Source organism: Dysidea avara, chromosome 4 (assembly GCF_963678975.1).
Source record: "Dysidea avara chromosome 4, odDysAvar1.4, whole genome shotgun sequence".
NCBI classification, from domain to species: domain Eukaryota; kingdom Metazoa; phylum Porifera; class Demospongiae; order Dictyoceratida; family Dysideidae; genus Dysidea; species Dysidea avara.
Genome location: NC_089275.1, coordinates 21,667,552 through 21,694,820, shown reverse-complemented (window position 1 = coordinate 21,694,820; position 27,269 = coordinate 21,667,552). Strand labels below are relative to the sequence as shown.

General features: G+C 39.1%; 2 protein-coding genes across 11 annotated transcripts; one reads left to right on the top strand and one right to left on the bottom strand.

Annotated features, from left to right (window-relative positions):
* Positions 1-991: 991 nt before the first annotated feature.
* LOC136254302 (condensin-2 complex subunit D3-L-like) lies at positions 992-7,158 on the bottom strand. 10 transcript variants are annotated; one of them, XM_066046971.1, is made up of 12 exons: positions 6,904-7,158; positions 6,201-6,854; positions 6,007-6,073; positions 5,877-5,963; positions 5,590-5,807; positions 4,234-4,506; positions 3,364-3,454; positions 3,122-3,240; positions 2,894-3,005; positions 2,601-2,690; positions 1,352-2,305; positions 992-1,128 (listed from the first exon to the last, which is right to left on the bottom strand). In XM_066046971.1, the coding sequence occupies exons 8-11, from the start codon at positions 3,208-3,210 to the stop codon at positions 2,207-2,209; spliced, it is 390 nt and encodes a 129-aa protein (XP_065903043.1). In that variant the 5' UTR covers positions 3,211-3,240; positions 3,364-3,454; positions 4,234-4,506; positions 5,590-5,807; positions 5,877-5,963; positions 6,007-6,073; positions 6,201-6,854; positions 6,904-7,158; the 3' UTR covers positions 992-1,128; positions 1,352-2,206. The 10 variants fall into 10 exon arrangements, with proteins under 10 accessions (XP_065903043.1, XP_065903046.1, XP_065903047.1 ...); XM_066046974.1 differs by having other exon boundaries at positions 4,234-4,380; XM_066046975.1 differs by lacking the exon at positions 4,234-4,506 and adding an exon at positions 3,601-3,692.
* LOC136254297 (protein NLRC3-like) lies at positions 7,158-25,336 on the top strand. Its single transcript, XM_066046964.1, has 4 exons — positions 7,158-7,240; positions 16,545-16,881; positions 21,807-21,932; positions 22,616-25,336. Exons 2-4 carry the CDS (start codon positions 16,554-16,556, stop codon positions 25,117-25,119), a joined length of 2,958 nt encoding a protein of 985 aa, XP_065903036.1. The 5' UTR covers positions 7,158-7,240; positions 16,545-16,553; the 3' UTR covers positions 25,120-25,336.
* Positions 25,337-27,269: the final 1,933 nt, after the last annotated feature.

Genomic DNA, 27,269 nt, shown 5'->3' with positions numbered 1-27,269 from the left:
CACACACATACACACCTGTACACACACACCTGTACACACACACACACCTGTACACACACACACACCTGTACACACACACACACACACACACACACACACACACACACACACACACACACACACACACACACACACACACACACACACACACACACACACACACCTGTACACACAAACCTGTACACACACACCTGTACACACACACACACACACACCTTTACACACACACACACACACACACCTGTACACACACACCTGTACACACACACCTGTAGACACACACCTGTACACACACACACACACACACACACACACACACACACACACACACACACACACACACACACACACACACACACACACACACCTGTACACACAAACACACACACCTGTACACACACACACCTGTACACACACACACACACACACACACACCTTTACACACACACACACACACCTGTACACACACACACACACCTGTACACACACACCTGTACACACACACCTGTACACACACACCTGTACACACACACACACACACACACACACACACACACACACACACACACACACACACACACACACACACACACACACACACACACCTGTACACACACACACACACCTGTACACACACACACACACACACACACACCTGTACACACACACACACACACACACACACCTGTACATACACACACACACAACTGTACACACACACCTGTACACACACACCTGTACACACACACCTGTACACACACACACACACACACACACACACACACACACACCTTTACACACACACACACACCTGTAAACACACACACACACACACCTGTACACACACACACACGCCTGTACATACACACACACACAACTGTACATACACACACACACAACTGTACACACACACCTGTACACACACCTGTACACACACCTGTACACACACACACACACACACACACACACACACACACACACACACACACACCCTTGTCATCTTCAGGTGTTTGTTGCTCAAAATTGGCACTTCTTGGTAGTACCAATTCCTTCACAACTCCAATCAACTCCACATTATCAGTAGAGCCAGCAGCAGAAGACAATGATGTGAGCGCTCTAGCACGAACCCTAACAGAAGATAATGGAACACCAAACTACATACAAATTGCAACAGTCACCATCGGAAAAAGTACCAACTATTCATATACATGTAGGTCAGCATTAATGTACTGTTGACCTAATAACATATGTACATACACTCTTTCAGGGAAATTATTTTAAATTCCACTTGTAACGTATCGTAGGAACATACAGTAATAGCACACCACACACAACACATTTAGTTGCTTACACTGCAGATCAGTCAGAACATCTTGACAGTACCATCCTCAAGAGAAACTGGTAAGTGAGAAAATATAACTGATCTCCAGTCAGTTCCTCACCTGTAGATAGAGAATAAATAACGAATAGCACAAACCCGCATGCATGTATGCACGCATACACTTGTATGCATGTACGCACGTACGTACGCACAAAGCAAAGAATTTGTCTACCATGCTAGCATGGTCATGCCTACCCAGTGAATCAGTACTGGGATGCCTGTGTGCTACTCAGGTGTTGTAGTTAGCATAGGCAAGGGGAGGACTAGCAACCCGCAGGAGGCCGTACCATATCTCACCGGTGAAGGTATGGGCACCAAAGTCCCTTTACCCATTCTGTGAAACATTGACAGTTGGTATTTACTTCCCAGGTTAACACCAGGTACCCATTTAAACAGCAGGATAGATGTGAGTAAAGTTTCTTGCTTAAGATAACAACAGCAACTGCATGGGGGTAACCAGCAGGAGTTAATCTAGGGGGGGCTGGGTTAGCTATTGCCCCCCCTAGGTTTATACCTAAAGCCTTGAGAAATGGAAAGGTTTAATTGATCCCAAAGTTGTATAATCAAATGGTCAACATCACAGTAAAATTTCACCAAACTTGAGTATATTTACACCTAAATTTTCAAAATTTTCCTGGGGGAGCATGCCCCCAGACCCCCCTAGAATCCAAAGCAACTTACTTTGCCCCCTCTAGGTTAGTATTCTGGGTTGAGCCCTGACCAGGCATATAAAACCTGGAACATTTTGAAAATCAGGCTGGTGTTCTAGCTACTTGGCTATGTGGACTCACACAACACACTCATATATGTGTCATATGTAATCCTTTAGTCACTTGGTTCCCTGAAAACTGTTTGGAAAGATTGTGTGTCTTGCTCAGATATCAATTGACTGATAACATCCAGGGCAAATAATCTGAAGAAGACCTGCAGTACAACATGTTCACACAGAAGTTGTAAAATAGTATACAGGATAACAAATGTGTACATGTGATACTTGTGGTAGTGTTACTAGTGTTGATAAAATGTGTTTGTTTGTGCGTGTGCGTGTGCGTGTGTGTGTGTGTGTGTGTGTGTGTGTGTGTGTGTGTGTGTGTGTGTGTGTGTGTGTGTGTGTGTGTGTGTGCACACGTGCATATACTCAGTATACGACAACAAGACAATTGGTGTAATATAGAGTACATGTGCATATTTACTGCCTGCATATATAGTACCCATTCACCTTGGTGTTTCTGGAGAACTTGTACAGCCAGTGTAACATGGATGTATACAAGGAGTCCTCACACACATAGCCCAGTAGTAAAGTGGTCAACTACAGTAAGGACATAACACATGTAGACATACACATGTTAGTGTGTAGTGTAATACACTACAGAATCCTGTGGAATACAATTATGTACACAGTACATACAAGACTGAGATCAGGATATCGGTTACATCTAGCAGATACAATGTACACACACACACATGCATGACACACACTACACACACATTCAGACACACAAATACAATTACCTTAGCTAGTCTATTCCTGTATTCTGCCTTATCAGAGGTGTTGAAGCAAACATGTTGTACAAGACCTCTCATTGGTTGGTGAGCATGTTCCTTCCCTTGTCGAACGATGTAGCTAGATATGTAGGTAGTGAAATACAACCACATTACTTTTCAGAGAACACTGCCATATGTACTTGGTCTAGCCCCCACCCCATACTGTAACATACACACACATACAGACAACCTTACCCAACAAACCTCACAGCTTGGTGGGCACCAGTAGCCAGAGCTGGTGGGATAACACCAGGACCAACTTTACTGCTCTCATCAGTCAACATAAATATCACAGGCAGTAGCTGTCTGAACACCTTCAACAATTAATGTTTGATATCATACATTGTAAGAATACATAATTATATTTTGTGTGTTCACTCATGTACTTTGACTATGTGTATATATGTATTGAGTGTACATGTATGTACCCCACTAACCTCAGCAATCAGTCTTTCCCTATCACCATGGAAAGGTTGACACAGTACATGTAAACACCTCCATCCCAACAATGACAGTCGGTTCTCATTACTAAAATGGAAAAAGCTACATATTGTACATGAGTATGCATGACAGTAGCTAGCCCAATAAACATATGGTAGCTATGCTTTTATAGATACAGGACTATACATATGCTCAGTACCAAACACACAATGGTATACATCTACATATTGTACTTTGCGTGGGAGGATCAAAGTGATGCCGCGTATCGCATTGTCCACACAGTACTGATCAACTGCATAACTGTACTGTATGAGTCATACAGCAGCTAATTGGGTAAATACAGTACAGTTATGTGGAGAATTCATATAAGGAATGTTATGTAAACAACATACTGTAAATCACTAAAACCAGCCAAACCAATCCTACGAGTTCATTCTACGGCTAGGAATAGATTGTATAAGCACTTATTGATCGTCCGACCATGAAGCTTTTTAAACACGACTCCACTAAGATAGCATGATTGATCAGGTGTGTGACATTGTAAATCGCTAAAACTAGCCAAACTAATCCCAATAGTTTGTTCTACGACTAGAAATAGATTATATGAATACTTACTGATATCCTGATCACCGAAAATCACAGCGGTTTGAGTACTAGAGAAAATCGCTCTGAGCCAGATGACCAGGAAGTACAATATAACACTTAAAGCACCACCTTGCTTGTGTGTACGAAAAATACAATACTCGGGGGGTGACTCGAGGCAAATACGGCACTTGGCTTCGCCTCGCACTGTATTAACCTCTCAACACACACCTCGTACTGTATTTTCCATACAAACGCGCGGTGGTGATTTAACTCTAACTTACAGTCTTGGTGACTATTACACTAATGAAGTCCATATCAGCCTCAGGGCACATATCACAAGCTATCATCTTAACCAGTACACTGACTGCCTGCTGTTGTGACAACTCCTCATCTCTCATTGACACCTTCTCCAAACACAACATCAATGCCTGATAGGCACCGGCCGATTATGCCGGCATAATTTAAAGCATAATAGGTGACCAAAAGCATCAAGCATAATGCCAGCATAATAGGGACAATGTTTGAAAAATTAATTAAATGCGCAATACGCGCTCCTGAAAGAAAGCAAATATTCACTGCCAATAGTATTATTAGTGCATTTTATAATCAAAAAACACGTAATACAACTTATTAAACCGTTTCTTTGTTGGTTATTCACACTTTGCAGAAATAAGATCGAGATACTCTAATAGAGCAGTCACTTACTCTAATAGAGCAGTCACTTACTCTAATAGAGCAGTCAGGAAAGGCTGATATACTCTAATAAAACAGTCACTTCTAGAGCATAATTTTGAGCATAATAGGCTTAATTTCTGAGCAATGCTCAAAAGCATAGTAAGTAAAATTTCGGGCATAATAGTCCGGTGCCTAATGCCTGAGGACACGTAACATGCACTGATGAAGAACATTTCTCATGTGACTAACACATGCTCATAATTAATGTGACTCAACTAAATTTGTTACAGACACTCAGGACTTTCCCCAGCAAATAAAGTAGAGCAGTAAAACTGTCAATTTGTAAAATCAAAGTTAATTTGTTAATTATATATCATTCCTTTTACCACAACAAAAAAAATTAAGTAAAGTAGAGCAATGCTGCACTGCTCTACCACTCTTTAGGGAAGCCCCTGTGACACTGTTCAACTACAATAGAACCTCGATCATCAGATACTTAATTGTCGAAGCAGAACTTAGCGACTGCAGAGTGATCTGTCAAGGATGTGCATCCACTTTCTCTCTATGCACACGCACACACACTCAGGTGTTATGAGTCACCACTGGCAAATTGTCTTGGGGCAGGATTGGTAAACAGTATACTGTAGCATATCCCAGAGGCAAAACTGTAAGTCCCACCTGATTTGGACCTTCATTCATTGTGAGACATGGAGAAATAGCATTTCCTTTCTTGGTTACAACCAGGTAACCATTGATATTACAGCTGGGTGGGTGGATTCCCCAGATGACAACAGGTCCATTTAAACAGCTGGGGATAGACTGGATTGCTCCAGGAAATAATGATAATGTAACTGGACATAACTGGGGATTGAATCCAGAACCTTTCATTTACCAGGCTGATGCTCTAGCCACTTCACTATGCTCCCCTCCCCCCACAAACACATATACTCATATCATTTCACCTTAGCTGCTTCCACAGTCAGTTTATGGACATGTACTTGTTCTTGTTCTGAAAGACTCAAGTCTTTTGTTGTACTCTGATTCTGAGATAGTTCCTCACTGTCCATGCTTTCCTCTTCTACAAGTAATGTTGCTGCTGCAGCTTGTCACTTTCTCTTCCCTTTCGTTGTCTTCTTTGACTGCTCCTGTTGCTTCTTACGTTGTTGTTGTTGGGCAATATCTAATACATGGATAAACACAATACTGTTATTAGATACAACAGTTGTCATGGTTACAGTAACACACTTACTCTTCTCATATTCAGGGTTCAAGTGTAGTGACTCAATAACTCTCTGGAACACCATTGGGTGAAACACCTTAAACTCTCCGCTACCTACTAATTAAACATGATCAAGTGTATTCCCACAACACTCACATACCTGGAATCTGTAGTAACAACAGGTACAGGTTAGCAACCAGTGTTGCTAAACATGTATCATTAAAAATCTACAAGACATCGGTTCAGTGTTATCATGTGTAGTATTAAATGTGTAACCACATGTACATAGACACGAAATACACATTTGAACTACTGTTGTAGTTTAATATCATCTTGAGGTACAGTCACGCTTACCTACTTCATCTTATCCACCACACTGAAGATCACTGCAATAACCGAGGCAATAACTGATTTGTACGCGATGCTAGTCTCGCGTGGCCAGACCCTTTCCGCGCAGCCGCTTATCGATTTGAAATTATAAGCGCCGCACTACAAGGGTCTGGAACAGTTCACGTATTAAAAAAGATCTACAATCCCCAGTGGTCGGGGAGTGTAAATTGGCTCACGTGATCCCTCAATTGCCAAAGTAGTCTGATTACTGAAGAACGAGCTGAAGAAGGCCTCTGTGGATGACGACTATCGACCCGTGTGGGTTTTGCCTTCTACCTACTATTGAATCTTCAACAAGTATGGTTGAATAAAGACAAACAACCTCAGTTCATCTCGAGGTAAAGGAAAGTAGGTGAAAGGTTTAAGCAGATTTTCCGGTCAGAACAGACTAAAGATTCAAGGGAAAACAAGTTGCATTTTGTACCTTTGTATTTTAGGTGTTACCCAGTCAATCAATTGTCACCAATAACATGTCAAAAAATTTCATGTTCACGAACTATTCCAGACCCTTGTAGCGCGGCACTTATAATTTCCAATCGATAAGCGGCTGTGCGGAAAGGATCTGGCCACGCGAGACTAACGCGATGCCACCCTCAGCCAAAACAGTATACAATTGACCTAACAAAATACACTATGTACTATTATGGGTGCATTACAAGTGTTTTACCTTTTCCTTCTGACTCATGTAGCCATTTGGCAGTAGCGGATACGACTGTTCTCCAGTTTTATTCGTTGAAGAAATCACCTCCGTCTTCCCCAGATAGCGGTACAGTTTCGCAGAAATTATCCGACCACACTTGAGCCATCCAGTCCGAGGGGAGTTCTCCAATCCCCAAGGACAGATAGGCTTCTAGCGTAACACTAGAAGCAGATATGACCGCTAATACCCACCAATAATTAAAGTTCCAAACCCACAATCAAAACTAACATATTTTATTACTCTATATAAAGCCCAACACTGGAAGTCATCACCAGGCTGCCGATACACTGGATATAGTATTAAAGTAAGCTTGTTTTGTTGTGTTAATGGTGGTACACAATCTGAAAACCAACTTTTACAAATTGATCCTCCTACCTTTGTAGTCTTGCAGCCAGACCCGCCCACTTTTTCTCGTATTGGTAGGGCAATATAAAAGAAAAGGTAGTCTTGCTGCGCGAGACTACTACCATTGTGGGATGCACTTCGTAATATCCCATTGCTAGACCCTCCATTATTGCGGAAATTCATTTCAGTTATGGCCATAGTCTTACCACCACAGACTGTGAGAAAGGTCTTGGAGTCTGGATAACTTCGACCTTGTACCCGAGTTTTCAATGCCTGGAGGCAAAGTCTTGCTACTATCAAACGATCATTTCAGCATATTACAATAGATTCATTTAACATCCTTTATAAAACGTACATCCGACCACATATTGACTAGGCTTGGAGTCCATATTATGCTAAGGATATAGATATGTTGAAGAAAATTCAGCACCGTGCTACCTTAGACATGATATGATACCCAATTAACAAATTCACATCCCCATGGTTGTGTCTGTATTAAAGAAAGGTAACGAAAAGTTACCAACAAACTACCAACCTGTCAGTTTGGATTTCTGTTCATTGCCTTTTCCTGGACTTTGCAAAGGCATTTGACTCTGCCTCATGAGAGGTTGTTGACTTTAAGGGGTCAATCTCAAAGTATTCTGTAGCAAACCCGCCACTCGGCCTATTTTTATTAAAGCACTTACACTAAGGTATACGTGATACAATTATATTCTAATTATTTCTAGCATTCTACTTACAATTAATTATTAGATCACCATTGTTACATCACTCCTCCCCTTCTTTAAAGTTCGTCCCAAGATTGCTGCTACTTCTTGAGAGTGGTTATTTTCTTTCTCAATGAATAGGGGCATTGGTAATGAGGGTCCCTTGGTCTCACTATGCCTATCCCAGTGGCCTCAGTTGTTCTCATCCCTGCATGTCTCATCCTCAGGTTCCTTATAATCATAAATATTTTCCACCAATTCCTTAGTAGGTTCAACCTCTTCACGATCATCTCTGTCCATATAGACAATTGGAATTTACATAGCTGAGCAGTCATCCTCTTCCCTTGTCAGTGTCTCAATCCACTGTGAACCTTCCCATTGCTGTGCTTCTTAGGTCCATACCAACAATACCCTGCAACTAGTTTTGGGGGGGGGGGGGCATCTGGTTACACGTTGCTGATGCACTTGGATCTGAGCTTCTTGGGAAAATAAATGTTTGATGCAATTACTTCTTTCTGCATAGGATATGGTATGGTCCATGCCAGGGATAAAAAGCTTGCGATTCTGACCTGTCTCTTTGGCAGTAAATTTATGAACACCTAATCCCCCATCTGATAATCAATTTGGTTTCTCTTCCTGTCATATACGTACTTCCTTGTAACCTTTCTGTGCTTTCTACTTGCTTTCTTGATTAACTAAGCAGCTAACTGACGTCCTGAAGGAAACAACATCACCTCCTCTCGACACTGCTAGGAACCAACTGGGAGGGTTCCATGCGGGAATGCTGCCTGTGTGGGTGTCCTGAGATCCCAGCCAAACAGCAGGAAGGAAGGCTTTTCTCTGTACTTTCATGCAGCATATTCCTATATGCCCACAGTACATTAGGTAGGTATCTAATCCATTGGTTCCCAAACCTGGATGCATGTTTGCACAATGTAGCCTTTAGTGTGAGGTCGAACCTTTCAACCATGCCATGGGTGATACAGGTGAGAGTGATAGTTTTCAGTTTGGTAATCCTCAGTGATCCCTCATCAAATGTGACAGCAAGTTGGTTCCCCTGTTAGTGAGTAGAGCCTCAGGAACTCCATATAAGGAAGCAACTTTATTCACTAAGACAAGTTCTGTTCTCTGACCAGAGAGGAAATATGCTTTGTCAGATGGTCTTGTAATATGTACAAGAACATACCTGTTGCCCTTCTGAGTCTTGGGAAGCTCCATCAAGTCTGTACCAACAATGTGAAATAGTCTGCTTACAGGTAATGGGTGTAATGGTGATTTGTAATGCCTCCCTGTCCCTGTGGCAATTGTACACTCTGGACAACTTTCAGTGATTATGTTTGAGGTTCATTATGCTGGTATGCCATGAATTTCCACTTTAACATTCTGTGCCTCGGTCAGTAATTCTGACCTGGTAGACTGCATCATCCTCATGGTCAGAGAGTAAAAGGTCAGTTCGATTCAACTGTTTCCACTGGGTGCCTACAGGAGTGTCAGAGTAGGTCCGGCAGACCCGGCAATTGCCTGACCAATACTTGCCATAATAAGATAGATATACTCTAATAGAGCAGTCAGACACTCTAATAGAACAGTCAGTTGCTGAACTATATACACTGTATAAAAACCATATAACAGGCAATCTAAGGATGTGGTATACCACTACAATCTGTGAGAAAGTTTAGTTGGCTGACCAATCCAAGATTGCTTCCTACTCCCCTGTGCTTAGCTACTAGGCATAGGCTGATTTTATGACTTGCCTGTACTGTCCATTCTAGGAGCCCAACATTGGTAAGCCAGGTGGTTGGCACTATTACAAATGTAACATCTCTTCTGAATTACACTGCGACTATATACTAGTAGTCTTGACCACTGGCATTCCCACTCTTGCCTGGAGACACGACTGTGGAAGCACGCCCAAACTTTTATGGTATTCTATATGAAATGTCTGTTGCCTCTGATTTGCTGTCCCTAAGGTATTGTTGTCTCTTGTTTAAGCGGCACTACTCATTCTTGGCCACAACACTGAGCTCCTTGTACTCCCATGCCCCTAAAACTGCATGCAGGTGCCCTCATCAAGACATACTGAAGGCCTTATGTTAGCCCTGTATAAAGAAGAGCATATTTTGTCTCCACTTTCATAATATCCCTACCATAAGTACTTCTTAATATTCAAGCCTTAACACATAGTCTGACATCAATTCTTGGGCACCCTGCATTGCTTGCCTAAAGTCCTGGGCAGCTAAGGTTTTGCTGCCAACTTTCAACCCACTTCTCATTGCGTTCTTTGCTTCATTGAATGTTGATTTTTCATCAGATGTGAGCAGGTAGAATTCTTGCCTAGCCTTGCCTCTCAAGTGGCTGGCCAATTGTAGTTGCCACTCTGAATCATTCCAACTATTCCAATCAGCCGTTTTCTCAAATGTGGTCACCACTTTTCCCAATGCTCCTCCAATCCCTCTGCACTAAATGAATTAACTGGAAGGGCCTTGTTTTGACAATGGGGCAGTTATGTTGAACTTATCCATTCTGTGGTCAGCATCTCTGGAGGCTGGCAGTGAACGATCATAGTTCTTAAACAATGGTGGGGAGCCAGAAGGCAAGATACAGTTGAGTAGTCGTGCCTATAGCCTTGCTATCTACATTTCATCTAGTATGTCTTCATTTGACAGCTACATTTCACATTTCTGCTGCCAAATCTTTTTCACTTTTTTCTTCTCTTACTCTAATTATAATGCAGCCTTTGATTCCATTAGCTCACCCGCTAGTTGCTGATTCCTCATCGTATTGTCAAGGACACCTTACAAATTTCTTGGAGCTCATGCTCATGTGTGAAGAGTTTTCTTCAAAGTGTTTAGCTCACCATCCGTATCATGCAGTGTATTGCATGCACAATTCTACTGGGGGCCCATCCTCTTTCGTGTCAACCAGTTAACTCATGTGAGTTATTTGCTCACGTAGTTTTTATAGTACAGATTACACCATTTTCATAAAATTAAAACTTGAGTCTTGCACAATGACCCTGAGCATTCCTCGGCTGTCTCTCCTCATCTTCACAAGCTTCCCCTCAATAAGTTGCCTTGTCACTGTGGCAGTTCCATTTGTCAACAATTCTAGTGATCCAGCAATTTGTTGTAGCTGTTTCATCACACATTTTGAATTCAAAGGCTAGATGGGGCCCTCAGGCACCCATTCATGTTCACTATTCTCCTGCTCCAACGTGAAGGCATCTTGCAATTCATTCATAGATTCTGCGATGCTGAAGAATTTCTGGACATGCCTGGTTCGACAGCAGGTCCTGTGTCTATCTTAGTAGGACCTCCATTGAGACTTTGAGGGGTTAATCTCAAAGTATTCCTCTAGCAAACCCGTCACATGGTCTATTCTTATTAAAGCAATTACAGTCAGGTACACATAATACTCTAATTATTTTATATACACACATTAATATTAATTACTATGTCACCACTGTTATACTTCTTAAGTGGCTTTGCTCTTCCCTGACAGGATGTTTTCAGAGGGTCGTTCACATTCTTAGTAGTTAACTGTCAGCTATATAGTGTACCCCCAGGGCCAGGATTCTGTCCCATTACTATTTTTATTGTATATTTAATATTTACTGTTGAAAGTTTTTGCTGACGATGTAACCCTGTATAAAGAGGTAAATTAATAAGTGATTGTGATCAGTTGCAGATAGTATCCATCTGTGGACTGTTCACTGGCAACTTTGTCTTAATCTGAGGCTCTGTTGGTTTCTAAAAAAAAGTGCAACTCCGTCAAACTTTCCTACTTGTTCAATGGATTCTTCGTATCTTGAAAATCTCTAGTCTGAACCATCAACTCTGTATTGTCATGGTCAGATTACTGCAAAATCTCTGTAGGTAAGGTTACTAGAACACTAAATCATTTAAAGAATTCTCTGTGGGGTTTTCATCCATTTAGATTTTCTGTGTATATTTTCAGTATATACATGTGTACAACTATGTAAGGAAAATCAAGATTACAGGTTGTAGAAATAAAACATACTGAAACAAGCAGTGGCGTCAGGGTAAAAGTAAAAGTGGTAATTAAGGCTTAGTCTAGGGGAGACCCTGGGAAGCATGCCCTTCAGGAACATTTTGAAACTGCTAACTCTGAGATGTTACCTGGAGGAAGTTTTGGGCTGGAATACTGTGTGAAAGGTGCTAGCTAGTTGACTAGCTGGTCTGACAAGTGTTCAATGATAAAACGGGTCAGTGATCAAAAGTACCTGTTTAACATTTAAATCGTACCATTTGAGTTTGTTAATTAGAGATAAACTGTAAGGAGTGTTTCCAAAGTAGACACATAGCCAAATCTAAACATACCGATAATTATTTTAGAGGCACTTAATACGGGCAAAGTCTACATGAAGCTGTTTTTAGTCAAAAGCAGGGTTAGATAAGTATTGCTTCTGTCAATTGTTGCCATTAAATATATGCTAAGTATTCCATGTTCACTACCTTTAGTTTTAGCTTCATCAAGCTTGCAAGTTATTTTTAAATTTCAGCCAAAAGTGGTGAGGCTCTGGTCTCACTGGTCGCACCTACTCTGATGCCCCCTGGAAACAAGGGAGGTCTCTTACACCTGCAGATGTACTAGTAGGCATATTTAATCCCTAATTCAATCATTACTATTATATAGATAAATGTCCACTAGTATATCTGCTGGCGTAGGCAACCTTCCTACTTTTTTTACAATGATCCCCAAATTCCCTTGTACTTATTTGTTTACTTTTTGAAACATAATTATAACCAATTTAGTAAACCCACCCATACCACATCAAAAGAATGATCAATATCTTGTCTGAACGTGTACCCCAACTATCAATTACTGAAAGTGAAGAGGCCATTACTCCTACAGCAGCAATCAAAAAGCTCCCATGTGTTTAAACAAATACAACACTATAATGCTCCACTTAGAATATAATGTAAATGGAATGCGCACCCCTTAAAGAATGCAATAAGTGAACCCAACGTAAACGCAATGGGATCTTTAATTCCAACCTGTTTAACAAGAATTTAAGCATCTCTGCAATCAATCCAGTAAGTCAGTCAGCAGAAAATTCCACTAAATATATATTTTAAAATTTTGTAGCAACTTATTGGAAGCATTTTGGATCCATGATTCCTAATATAGTCATACCATCCCATATGATACCAGGTACTACTGAAAAAACAATGTTTTTATTTTAAAACCAAATCAATTTATTTAATACTGAAGGAGCCTGTGTGTATATTACAAGTACACAAAAAAATTGGAATTTTCAACTAGAGTAGGGACCATAGCGCATCACCGAAACAAGCTGGAGTACGTAGTGTATGATGTTAAATCACAGTAAAACAATAAGAAATGTTATATCCCTACTGTGCTCAAGATACCATAATGGAAATGCACAGTAGGGATATAACACTTCTTATTGTTTTACTGTGATGTAATATCACAAGTAGAAGGTAAAATTAGGAATTTTAAGCTGGATTAGGGATCAGAGAACAAAAAACAGGGAAACAAGGAAACAGCTAAGTTGTGAAACAAGGGATGTTGCCTATACCTGCAGATATACTAGTGGACATGTAATCCCTAATTCAGTCATGGTTATAGACTGAAGAGTAGGGATTAGATGTTCACTAGTATACCTGCAGGTATAGGCAACATCCCTTGTTTCACAACTTTCAGCTGTTCCCTTGTTTCCCTTTTTTTTGTTCTCTGATCCCTAATCCAGCTTAAAATTCCTAATTTTTCCTTCTACTTGTTTGTTTACTTTTTTAAATAAAACAATTATGACTACTGAATCCACATGTCCACATGTACCACATTGAAAGAAAGAATGGCTCCAAGCATTCCATAAAAATTAATTTTGCATCTAAACGTGTCCCCTAATAATCATTTACGCACTGAAAAGTGAGGTGGCTATTAAGCTTCCTTTGTGCGTAGCTATGCTTTGCTTGTTACACAGCATTACAAACGAAGAACAGTACAAGAAACTTCTTTACAATGAATCCAGTTGCTATGGAAAAGGTGGGGTGAAAAGCATGACACAGCCATAGGGAAGCCATATCGTGCTATCGCAAATTGACACCTTGCGTTGTCAGTGAAAAGAACTGGAACACAAAGGAGGACAAAGGTAAGTCCATGATACGTGCATTGTACATACGGTGGTTGGCGAAAAGGCACGTCACTGTGAAAAAAGAGGGATATAAGATGGTATTTCCAGTGGCTTATTGAATACAAAAAAGCTTGGTATAACCTGTATTATACTAACAATCCCACATAAGGCGCTTTAGTTAATGTGTTAAACATACTGAAGCCATATATGCGATGATATAGTGTGGGCATTATATCAGATATATATAAGCTATTTCAAGTATTGTGGTAAATAAACTGAAACCATACATGCAATAGTATAGTATGCATTATACTAAAGTATAACATGAGTATAATACAGGATTTATATTAAGGCTTATTTGTATTCAATAAGCCACTGGAAATACCATATTATATCCCACCTTTTTCACAGTGCATCTCGGGACAAAGTGATGTTGAACAGTGAAAAATCAAGCCCGTAGCCTTACCTATTGTTGAGTTATGCTTGGCTAAAGGCATCAGTTAGTTAGTCAGAATAAAATTCTGTTAAAAAGAAAACTTTTTAAATTCCATAGAAACTTGTTGGACTAGTTTGGAGTCCCTCTGAAGGTAATTTTGGGCTTGGCTGTGCTTAACCAACACTGCCAAACTGTTATGAAGGAAATTTGAGGCTGGTTTTAGTGTGGACAAGAAAGCCCAAAACTGCATGATGCCTACAATACAGTACTACCGTACTGTATGATATACTACTCCAACTTGTTTCAGTACATTTTATCGATGTACTATGGCCCCTACTCTAGTTGAAAATTCCAAAAATTTTTATGTACTTGTATGCTAACTTTTTGTAAATACTTGTTATGACTGGTGAACCCATGCACACCGCATCTGAAATGGTGCCGCACACCCCAACTACTGTAGAGCGTCTGAAAAGTAAAGTATCCATGATGCTTTTTTGTCAGTTATGTTTAACCCATTACGCAGCATTTCAAATCAAGAACTGTTTGAAAAGCACCTCTGCAATCAAAATAGCCACTATGAAAAATATGGATGATTCCCATTACGAAGGGAAGCCATCACGTGCTACCACCAAATCGACACTTTTTGCTGTTAGCAAAGATTAATGGGACACAAAGGAGGAGACTGTTAAGCCCATGAAGAATGCATTGTACGTACTGCAGTATGCCAAAAGGCACCTCTTGTGCTGAAGTGACATCGAACAGTGAAAAGATCAAGCCTGTAGCCTTAGCCATTGTCAAGTTACGCTTGTCTGAAGGCATCATCAGTCAGTCAGGCAGTCAGTCAGTCAGTAGTAAATTTGTAAAATAATTTTTTTTTTAAATTCCATAGCAACTTGCTGAAAGCATTTCGGGTTGATCTGAAAGCTTGTTTGGTTTACCTAACCAATACTGCCTCATCGTCATCAGGGAAATTGAAGCTGGTTTTGGATGATGTTATTTTGTGGGCCACGCCTACTCCTAGCATACAGTACTATCTTATTATGGAGTCTTGCTTATAAGTACACAAAATATTCAAAATTTTCAACTAGAATAAGGACCATAGCAAATCAATGAAAAGTACAGAAAAAAAAAACTGGAGTAGTACACGATATTAAATCACAAAGAAATGTCATATTCCAAGTTACCATAATGGAAATGCACAGTAGGGATTTACTGTGATTTAATATCATGCACTACTCCAGCTTGTTTCAGTACTTTTTATCGATGTGCTACGGTCCCTACTCTAGTTGAAAATTCCAATTTTTGTGTACCTGTTTCTTTACCTTTTTTGTAAAATAAAATTATTGTGACTGGTGAACCCACACAAAGAAAGAAATAGAACCGCACACCCCAGCTATCAATTATCATCTAAAATGTGAAGTACCATTATGCTTCATTGTCAGCTATGATCAACCCATTACACAGCGTTACAAATCAAGAGTTATTTGAAAAACACCTCTGCAATCAAAGTAGCCACTCTGAAAAATACAGTTGATTTCTATTACGAAGAGAAGCCATCATGCGCTACTGCCAAATTGACATCTTTTACTGTTAGTAAACATGAATGGGACACAAAGGAGGACACCGGTAAGTCCATGCAGAATGCATTATATGTATTGTGATATGCTAAAAGGCATGTGTCTGGCTGAAGCGATGTCAAACAGTGAAAAAATCAAGCCCATAGCTTTAGCCACTATTGAGTTACACTTGTCTGAAGGCATCAGTCAGTCAGTCAGTCAGTAGTAAATTTCATTTAATAATTAATTATCAATTGCAAGTTGTTGAAAGCATTTTGGGTTGATCTGAAAGCTTGTTTGGGCTTTTAGGTTTACCTAACCAATACTGCTTCATTGTCATAGGGAAAAGCAAGGCTGGTTTTTGGGTGATGTTGTTTTCATGGGCTATACCCCCAAACCTTTGTATACAGTACTATCATACTGTATGATATACTTTGACTTTTCAGGTTGTTAAAATGTCAGCCCTGCAAGTGTTCCAAGACTATTATGAGTCATTAATTGACTTGCCAATGAATGATGCCAAGTTCATAGCAAAATTGTATACTAAGAGGCTCCTACCAGGTAATCTCAAGTCAACTATACAAGCACACCAAACTTCAGCAGACAAAGCAATGATGTTATTAGACAAAGTTATTGAACCATCTGTGAAGAATAATGATCTTACATCATTCAAGACATTACTGTTAATAATGGAGGACGGTGATAATGATATCTTGAAGAAGTTAGCTAATGACATCAGATCTTCACTGGACCATCTACCATCATCTTGTAGTAGTGATCATGGTGAGTTATTCATATTTAACTCAATCACAACCTCTTCATTTTAGTGATAGTACAAAACCAGGAGTTTATCGAGTCCGTAGGACAAGGGAGCGTGTAACTCTGTAAACGGCGAAATTCAAACATGGCGTTACAATTTAGTAATAGTAATTTAAACAGTAACCGTATAAGGATAAACACATACCGCGCATGCTCGCTAAACCCATTACTATTGGCACAATACTGTAGTCTTCTTGCTCCAGCAGTGAGCGATGAAACTCGATTCCTTCAGTATTTACTGCAGATACTCTGTGCTGATGCCGTGGACTGATACGGCCAGCCCACTTACTGTGACATTACGCGGTAGGCAAGAATGTTTCCTAGTAATCTCCAAAACATCTTGTCACTCTTTCACTCCGTTATAGTTAAGCCCTTTCCTCGACGTTTCCTTCCTTGCCTGCCATCTCTTTCTTTCACGAATTAATCCAGGCGCTGCATATTTGTGGCATGATTATTATGTAATTCTTTACCCTACGATACAACTTTTACTATATAAGGAATATACTATGTTAAGAAATGTCCGCCATGTTTGAATTTTGCTGTTTACGGTGTAAGTATGCGGAGTTACATGCTCCCTCGTCCTATGGACTCGATGAGCTCCTGACAAAACACAGTTCATGGCCTTTTAGTGTTAAAGCCGTACACTAAGTGGATCTGTACTTAACAGGTTTCACTGTCTCAATATGTATACAGTGGTGTAGTTACCATTGAGGTAACCGAGGCAGCTGCCTCAGTAAAAAATGCTCAAAAATTCAGACTGAGCAGGCCCGGCTGAGTTTTTACACTCCAAATTTTCTACTCATTGACAACATTACTATAATATAGACAGTATTACTGTACCACACATAATAGAATCTATGGTTGTAGTACTAAGCATGCAAGGCTGGAGCCACAGTCCGGCATTGGCTGGACCACTTTTCAGATACGTATTGTATAGTAAAAAACTTTGGTGATAAAAAATTTTGGTGAATATCAGTTTTATCCGCCAATTGTTTTTAGCAATCACATGAGCAGATTGGCCTTGTTGAAAGGATGGGTATTGAAGTATCGTGACAACTATATCGTGGGTATTTCCAAGCGTTCCCTTCAATTATCGCAAGGTTCGTTGTCCTACCATATCTCCATCATGCTTTAGTCCACAACAGTAAACTAGACTCAGGTGATTTCAATGGTACACCTTAAGGTGACTAAATTTAGCAATACGCTAAATTTAGCGATTGGCATTTATTACTCCATATCACAACAACTCTTTTGTGTAAAACAGAAATGTTTAGATATTATTGTAGTACATGAAATTACCATTAAATTTACACTGTGTGTCAAACAATAATCTATCTTCATTTACAAAAGGCAGTTTTTTCCTTATACCATACAATATGTTGTTGTTTTTTGAAGGGGAAGGGTGGCTGGTAAAATTAATTTCGTAGGTTATCAAACATTGTGTGTAGCACCTATTTTGGCAGTGTGAGTTTAACCAAGTAAATTATCGACTTTTCAGACGATAATTGATAGCTGGGGCGCGTGGCGCCATTTCTTTGTTTGTGAGATAATGACCATATGTAATGATACAAATGATAAGGAGATACCATGTCTGCAATGTAATATGGACCACTACACCAGAGGAATTTGTTTTGTAGACAAGGCTGGAACAATGATAGGGCGAATTGTTGCACATGTCCATGTACAGAGGGAAATCTTGAGTAGCTTCAGTCCAAGAGTCCAGTTTCCTAATAGCAATTTGCTTGAAAATACAATGCTACTCCAATGCAATCATAGTTCAACAGCTACACAATTGTGTAGCACTAGTTCACGTGTAGCATATAGTGTACACCAATTCTAAGATCCAGGCTTTGCTACATAACGAGGTATGTTTCAGAGCCACCATTGACAACTTTTAATATGCCTAAAAGTTGCCATTTGTGGCAATCAGAGGCGTAGCCAAGGGGGGGAGCATTTGCCCCCCCATCACCGTAGTGGTTTTTTTTTTAAACCTCCGTCACAAGCTTACCAATATTAAACTGACACGCAAATTACTATAAATTATGTGCGTTACTACGCGGTACCACCAGGGGTTGCCAGCGAATGCGCACACACAACATCAACTCGCTCGTGAATCCACCGAACGAAAATATTAGAGACACACTTCTACATTTAGCCTAGATTACTCACGTGATAGAGCATTTCGAATCTAAAGAGTGACCCGCTCAAAGGACCTTGCCGCGGCAGGAGTCACAACTCACAAGTGACAAAGGAAACCAGATGACGCTAAGAACCTACTGCCTATGAGGTCATAAAGTGTTAAATGTACCTAGTTTATTTTCTCGAGTCGATCACACTAGATCTTTGTAAGGCAGTGCTGCCAGTGTAGTTGGCCTATTCCAAGAGGGCGGTTCTTCAGAACCCCCTGGCTACAGGCCTGGATCAGTCACAAGCTTACAAGTTCTGCTAGCAAGAAAGACCGATGGGATTTCATGCAATACGTGGCATTTGAATTTCGCCGAGTGAAGTGAGTGAACATGTCATCCTTTCAGCAGTGTGCTAGGACTGCAACACAAGCTGTGGCAAACGTAAAGTAACTTGTATTAGCACTAAAATATTAACAAATGAATATAGCTCTACCGGACTGGATGAATTTGTTGAAGTACAGTTGTGGCACGTGCGATGATGCTCGACGAATGAATCATTGATAAAAGATAAGCAGTCAATACTGAAGTAGTTACGTAGCTAGTTGTGTGAGCTGTAATAATACAACACCGTATGTTGGCTAGCCCACCATTGGGTCATTAGCAATCATGAATGATTTTGAGCGTTTCGTGGGGGCATGCCTGCCCCTCCATCACCTTCTGGCTAGCTACGCCCCTGGTGGCAATTTATGGAATCAAGTGATTTCCATAATTGGCAAGTTCTAGGTTATAGCCAGAATTGGTACCAACCATTAGAAGTTACACCAATTTGGCAACTTGAGGATTCCCACTGGCTACTTCAATTGTTGCTAAGTTTAACAACTCTCCCTTTAGTAGCCAAATGTGGCATCCTTCAAACCTTGCCAGTTTTGAGAATATTAAGTGTACAGTTATTTAGTGTGCCACAGAACTTTCGATTATGGGTTTAAGTTTCCATTATTGGCAATAATTTATATCAAGATGCTTTTAGTTTTATCTCATTTCACAGGTTATTACATCTACCCTTAACCCTAACTAACCCTACTAGTGAATTTCCAGCAAATGTGACCGGATCTGCGAAAACAGGACATAATCGCATTTTTTCCGAATTCCTGTTTATTGAATATTTATAATCTATTTAGTCAAGTGTACCCACTGGCAAAATTTCAGCTTCATATACCAAACACTCTGGGAGTTACAGCCCTACAAAGTAGCAACAACAGAAAAATCAATTTGTACAGCAAGTATAGGGAGAATAAATTACAGACGCTTACAAAAACGGTTGTAACTTACCAATGGATCGAGGTACAGAGCTAAACTTTTCACCATCGTGTTCGCCATGAACAAAGGAATAAATTACTGGGTAAGGTTTTCCTTTACTCGCCCTTCTTCACTGCATACAAAGGAGAAATTCATGAAGAAAAATCGACTGCGCACGATCGCTTCGACATGACATAAACAAACGTTCATAACTTACGTGTCCTTGGGTCTACTGCAATGAAACAAAGATTTTCAAACTCCTCTTGAGCAGGCTAATAAGATGATATCCAGTTTTTTATTGTTAGTTTCTTCCTTCACTAAAAGAGAGGTTAAAAAAATTTGCAAAATTTTTCAATAATACGCAAGTATTTCACCCAATGTATTGAATGCTTTATATTGTAAATATAGGCTTGTGCGATTATGTCCCTTTTTCACAGATCCGGTCACAAATGTCCTATTCCTACTAGCGAATGTCCTAATTCTACTAACGAATAAGCACATCACTACAGTAGATTCCTAACCCATTTATATAAAAACTAAATCAAAAACTGGAATCGATATCCACAATTAAATCTACCATGCTATGCTTTAAAAGCAAAGTAAGTAATTTGCTGGTAGTGGCAAGGCTTTGAGGATGCCATATTTGCTTTGTGTGTTTCCAAATCTGGCAAAAATATTTTCCAAAATTGGCAGGTTTTCTGATTACAATTTCCAAACTTAGCCAATTTAGTGCTTTCAAAAAATTGGCAAAATTGTTCTTTCCAAAAACTGGTATCAAATAGACATATTAAAATTTGCCTAAGGTAGCATCCCAACATACCTGATGTAACAGTTTAAACCAATTGTGCATAATTAGCATTATTTTTTCAAAGCGTTAAATTTTTGTAGAACCACAACTCTTCAAATAATTTGAAATTTAACACTTCTTCTAAAATACCTCATTATACAGTAATTCTAAGTTACAAGTTCCTCCATACTTGAAAAATAATTTGGTCCTTTTAAGAAATCTATTGCATGTACACAAGTAAGAATTTTAGTACATACTCAATGGCAGATCCAGGAAGGGGGCATTTGGGGCAAATGCCCCCCCCCCCCCCCTTCAAGAAATTGCATACAAGATCGAGATACTCTAATAGAGCAGTCAATTACTCTAATAAAGCAGTCACAATGTTCATGAGGCAATGCAGCTTACTTATGAAGCTATAAATAGGATTTTATTTTACATAACTTACATGATATAATATATTTGGTAAAGGATAACTAGCTATTATTGTTGTGACCTTTTTTTTCTTTTTTTGCTCTTCAACTTTTTTCAGCAAGGTGCCCCCCCTCTTTCCAAACTCTGGATTCGCCCCTGATATTCAGCCAACCATATCAATAAATTCTGACCAAGGACATTTGAATTTTTTCAAAATTTGTATCTAGTAGTTACCTACGTACCATGATCCATTATATTGTTTACACCAGTTAACCGATCATCATCTGATGACTTAACTGATGAGCTAGTAGAGACTGAGAGAGGAAAGAAGAGAACAAAGTCCAAGAAGGGTAAAGGAGCTAAAACAAGAAAGAGATATGTCAGCATTGAATCAGGTATGATGTATACATACGGGAGGGTTGTAACATATGGAGTGGGGTGGGGCATAGTCCTTCAGAAGCTAAAGGTATAATATGTTTCTAGAATGAAATTTTGATATATGTAGAGCAGTTTTATGGCTAAACCAAATTATGCTTTTCTGAATTGAGAAAGGATCAGTGACAGTCATGAGTAGTTCAGTTATGAACCTAATTTAGCATGCAAAACTCATGTGCACTTTATTTACAAAAATATCCCTAGCCTGTGCCCATGGGATGGTGTTGCAGATGTAAATTTTCATACTCATTAACTGTGGAGGATTGTTGTATGTAGTGACTGTTCGATTAGAGTATTTGACTGACTGTTATATTAAAGTATTTCGATCTTCTTTGATTGCATTTTTTTGGAGGGGGGACCCCATTCTTGTATCTGCAACTGAGTAGTATGTGAAACTTACCAAAAGGACATTTCTATAATCTCCGATTTGTATTAGTGCAAGACCAGTTAGTCATACATGTAAACACAGACTCTATAATGAGGTGGCTATATAAATGAGGTCATTAATTGCACCTTAGATGTACATATTTGGGACCAACAAGACATGGTCATTATAACAAGGTAAATATGTGACTACAATGCATTGTTACTACATTATATTATGTGGTTTACAGTGTTGTGTGTTTGTGTACATGTCCTATAGGTGATGGTCAGTTACAACAAGCTACTGATAATGTAAAGGCAAGGTACCGACGTAAAGGATTAGTGAAATCTTCAACAGAAAAAGACCCATGGCCTCCATTTCATGCTGAATCCTTCACAAGCTTAGCTCTAGTACATCAGAAAATTAAACAGTTACAAGTTAAAGAAGATACCACCAAAGCAGCTAGGATACGTATTAAGGGGGAAATACACAAAATACTTGAACTAACATCATCAATTAAACTGGACAATATCCATCAAATATTCACTCCCATCACTTCAGATGATCAATGTCCCATGAGTATCCTAATAGAGGGTCATCCTGGAATTGGTAAGACAACACTAGCTAAAGAGATCTGTTTACAGTGGGCTAACAATAAACTGCTCACTTCAGATAAACTAGTACTCTTACTGATGTTAAGGGACCCCAATATACAGAAAATTACTAGTATAGAAGAGCTTGTGAAATATACAATACCTTCACATTTTATACAACCTGTTTTGAGCTACTTGCAAATCACCAGTGGAACTGGAATTACCTTCATCATTGATGGATTTGATGAACTCAGTAATGAATTACGACACTCATCATTCTTTCAGGAACTTATTGAAGGGGACACTCTACCTAATGCTAGAGTAGTTGTAACATCAAGACCATCTGCTTCAGGTTGTCTACATCAACATGTACACAAACGAATAGAAGTTCTTGGATTTGAAAAATCAAGCAAAGAGCAGTATGTCAGCGAAGCTTTGAAGGGCTCTCCTGACAAACTCCAAACATTAACAAAACATTTTCAACAATACCCTAATATCGATGCAATATGTTACGTCCCATTAAACATGGCTATCATAGTATTCCTGTGTCTACTAGGATCCCTACCACCAACTACAACTGAAATGTTTGCAAACTTTATCCTGCACACAGTGTGTCGCCATCTTAAGAGGACAGGAAAAATTGTTGGAGATAAGCCAATCAACAAAATGGAAGACTTACCACAGCCAGTTCAACAAGCACTACAACAACTGGAGAAGGTTGCATTTGATGCTCTTGAAGAAGATAAAATAATATTTACAGTGAATGACTTACCTGAAATGTGCAGGAACGATCCCACTTGTTATGGACTACTACAATCTGTTCAGTGTTATTGTTCAAATGAAATTGGTATTACAACTAACTCATTGAACTTCCTACACTTGGGAATACAAGAATATTTTGCTGCTAAATATGTAGCAACCTTACCAGATGATAAGGTGTACCCACTTCTAGTGGAATCATTTCTTGTTGATAACAATAAGCTGCCATTTATATTTAAACAAGACAAGGTTGTCCGCCTGTCCAACATGTGGATTTTCTTTTGTGGGATAACCAAAGGACAGTCTAGTTCTTTTAAGAAGTATCTATCAACAAACTCAACACATCTACTACCTTCAACCACACCTGGTGTAATACATGATAAAATTCCAATAGGATCAGCTGTAACTATCTCACAAGACATCATGAAGGATACAAGAAAGGTTCTCTATTTGTTCCAATGTTTTCAGGAGGCCCAAGATGACACAACGTGTGACATTTTGTCCAAATCAGTCGATAACAATCAAACAGGTAGAAGTGTGATTAACTTCATGCATCAATACCTCATTCCAGTGGAAGTGACATCTCTAGGATTCTTCCTATCAAGAACACAAAAAAAATTGGATAAACTAAACCTTAGGAACTGTTACATTGGAGACCATGGTATCAACATATTACACCAGTATCTTTGTGGAGATAAAGCAAATGAACTAAAAATAGAAGAAATATTTCTAAGTGTTAATGACCTCACTGTAGCATCATCACCTCTCATTAGTGACCTTATCACTTACCTTCAGCCACACACTTTGTCATTATGGTGTAATAATATTACTAGAGTAGGTGACATCTGTCATGCAGTTATCAACACCACCACTGTCAAACAATTAGACATTAGTAGAAATGGCTTAACATCACTGGAAGCACCAGCAATATCTGATATGATGACTTGTTTGGAGGAATTGTACATCAGTAACAATGACCTTGGTGATGATGGCGCTGTAATACTCGCAGATGGGATCAAAAAAAAAAACACACTGAAATCATTAGAGATTGGTGACAATGATATTAGAGACAGAGGAGCTATAGCAATTGCAAACAGTTTAACACACAACACCACAATGGAGGTACTAGGAATTAATGGCAATCCTATAAGTAGAGATGGAGCCATAGCAATTGCTGAAGCCATTACTAATAACAAGACATTAAAGAAACTGTATCTAAGTGGTGATGATACATTAGATGAAGAGTCAGCAATGATAATAATGAAGAGTATGTATAATAATAACAGTATCAATGAGCTGCACCTTCCTGAGACACTAGAGGACAATGAGAATTTGAAGATTGAAGCTGAAAATATCAACGAAACAAGGAGTAATTTCAACATGGAAGAAGTAAAGTTTGAATACAATAACTATACTGTATTCTTTCTATAGTTTAAAGCTATTATTAACACCTGTCCTCCTACTATTAGTACATGTACAGTATTCAAATCACAAAGTATACAGGAGTAATAATCTGATCAGTTAATAATTATTTTATTGAAACTCTCAGTGTATAATTTGCAATATTGTCGTGTATTTTCTAAGCACACAAAAATACATGTATGAAGTGGCTAATGCTCTATAATACATAATCATACTAGCTGTTGTATCATGGGTAGAATTTTGGAATCTGGGAGTGTGTATACTATGCCATGGCCAGTGGTGGTTCCATCCTCTTTTAATTAATATTATAATCAGCTATAGGCATGAGGATGTTATGAAATTGAGCATTATGCTTTTGAGCAGTGATCAAAAAATCACCTATTCTGAATTGCCCATAATTCCAAATATTATGCCACCATAATTGGCTAATAATGCCAGTTTATTGTGTATCAGACCATTTTCATTGTTGTTTAAGCTTCAAATAGTCTTGAATTATTAGCTGGTTGAATTAGAGTATTATTTTCATTTCAATGTGACTGCTTAAATTATTCAGTGACTGTTCCATTAGTTTCTGACTGCTATTAGAGTATCATGATCATTTTAACGGATGCAACCTGCAGATTTTCCTACTTTTATAATCACCTCAAAATGCTAGCATAATTCCTGATTCCCAAACATACATATTATGGTCAAAATTATGCTGGAATATTTAATTGCTGCATCCCTAATCATAAAACTAATTAATTCTTTAGTTTTGAGCAAAAAATTTTGTAATATTAAACATTTTGTATAAGAATATTTTGAGTTTTGCATACGAAAATTATTTTAAAACGAAAAAAGCAAATTACATGTTGAACATGATCATGAGCAGTGGCCTACTGCTAAGTTCATGTAAAACAAGTGCAAAATCTCAGAAATAATATAAATTTTAAAAATCAAAGAAATAAACTATCAAGTGTTGCATGTAGCCAAAAATACATATTTTTATTACAAAAATGGCTTGAAACTGCTAAACTACAATTTCACGTATGATAAGCACTTTTATGATAAAACTATTATATTACAGCTACTTATAAGAATTTTGCTTGAAGCAAAGTAACACTGAATTGTGAATTAATTGGACGGTAGCTATGCAGGATATCCATGTTGGTACCACTACATGTTCTGTCACAAATCCTTTCCTTTCTGACCAAATTTGGTGTTTGACCGAACTTACATATTTCCATAAGTGGCTTTACTCTCACGCAAACTTTTTCATGACAGTTTTAAAGTGTCAAAATGTGATTTGTGAAAACTGGTCTTATTGCCAAAGACAGGAAGTTTGATTGTTTTGCACAAATACAAAGCTTCATTAATGCACTATCAAATTCCAGTCACAGAGTAAAGTGTTATGCTTTTGCTAGCTGCTTGTTTCAAGCACAGTGGCAAGCAGTATGAGTGGTCTGGGGTCTTGATGGAGCCCTGGCCAACCAGGAGATGGCTGTGTGTGGCTGTACAGCTCTGTGGTATTGGACAATGACCTGTGCTGTAAATTTCCTTATTTTAACCAGTTTTGAGCCCTGAATGGCCAATAACTTGGCCAAATTCATCCCAAAACGCCTCTTCAATTTTTAAACAGCATCATTCCTGCCTTCCACCCCTCTTGGAGCTTTCCTGATACAGTTAATTTCAGTTGGTTGTAAAACTATCTAAAATTGTGGGAAACTTAATTGTTGGCTATTTCTTCAGTGGTTGATCTAAAAGGTAATACATTGTTGTAAAACATGTGAAAATTTGGTACGTGTAGCTACCACCATTAGCAAGCTACAACACTCTGAATAGTTAAAACCAGTGTTTCTGGATACTGTTAAATGGTGATAAGACCAGTTTTCCCAGACAGTCACAAATGTGACCGCTGTGTCTTATCGCCCATTTAAAAGTATCGAGAAACGTCGGTTTTAAACATTCAGTGTGTTGTAGCTGGCCAATGGTGGTAGGTACGCATACCAAATTTTCACACGTTTCACAGCAATTTCTTACCTTCCTGATCATCCACTGAAGAAGTAATCAGCAGCTAAGTTTCCCGCCATTTTAGATAGTTTTTAAACCGAGGTTGTCTGTATCAGGCGAGCTCCAGAAGGGTGGGAGGCGAGCTCCAGAAGGGTGGGAGGCGGGGGCCC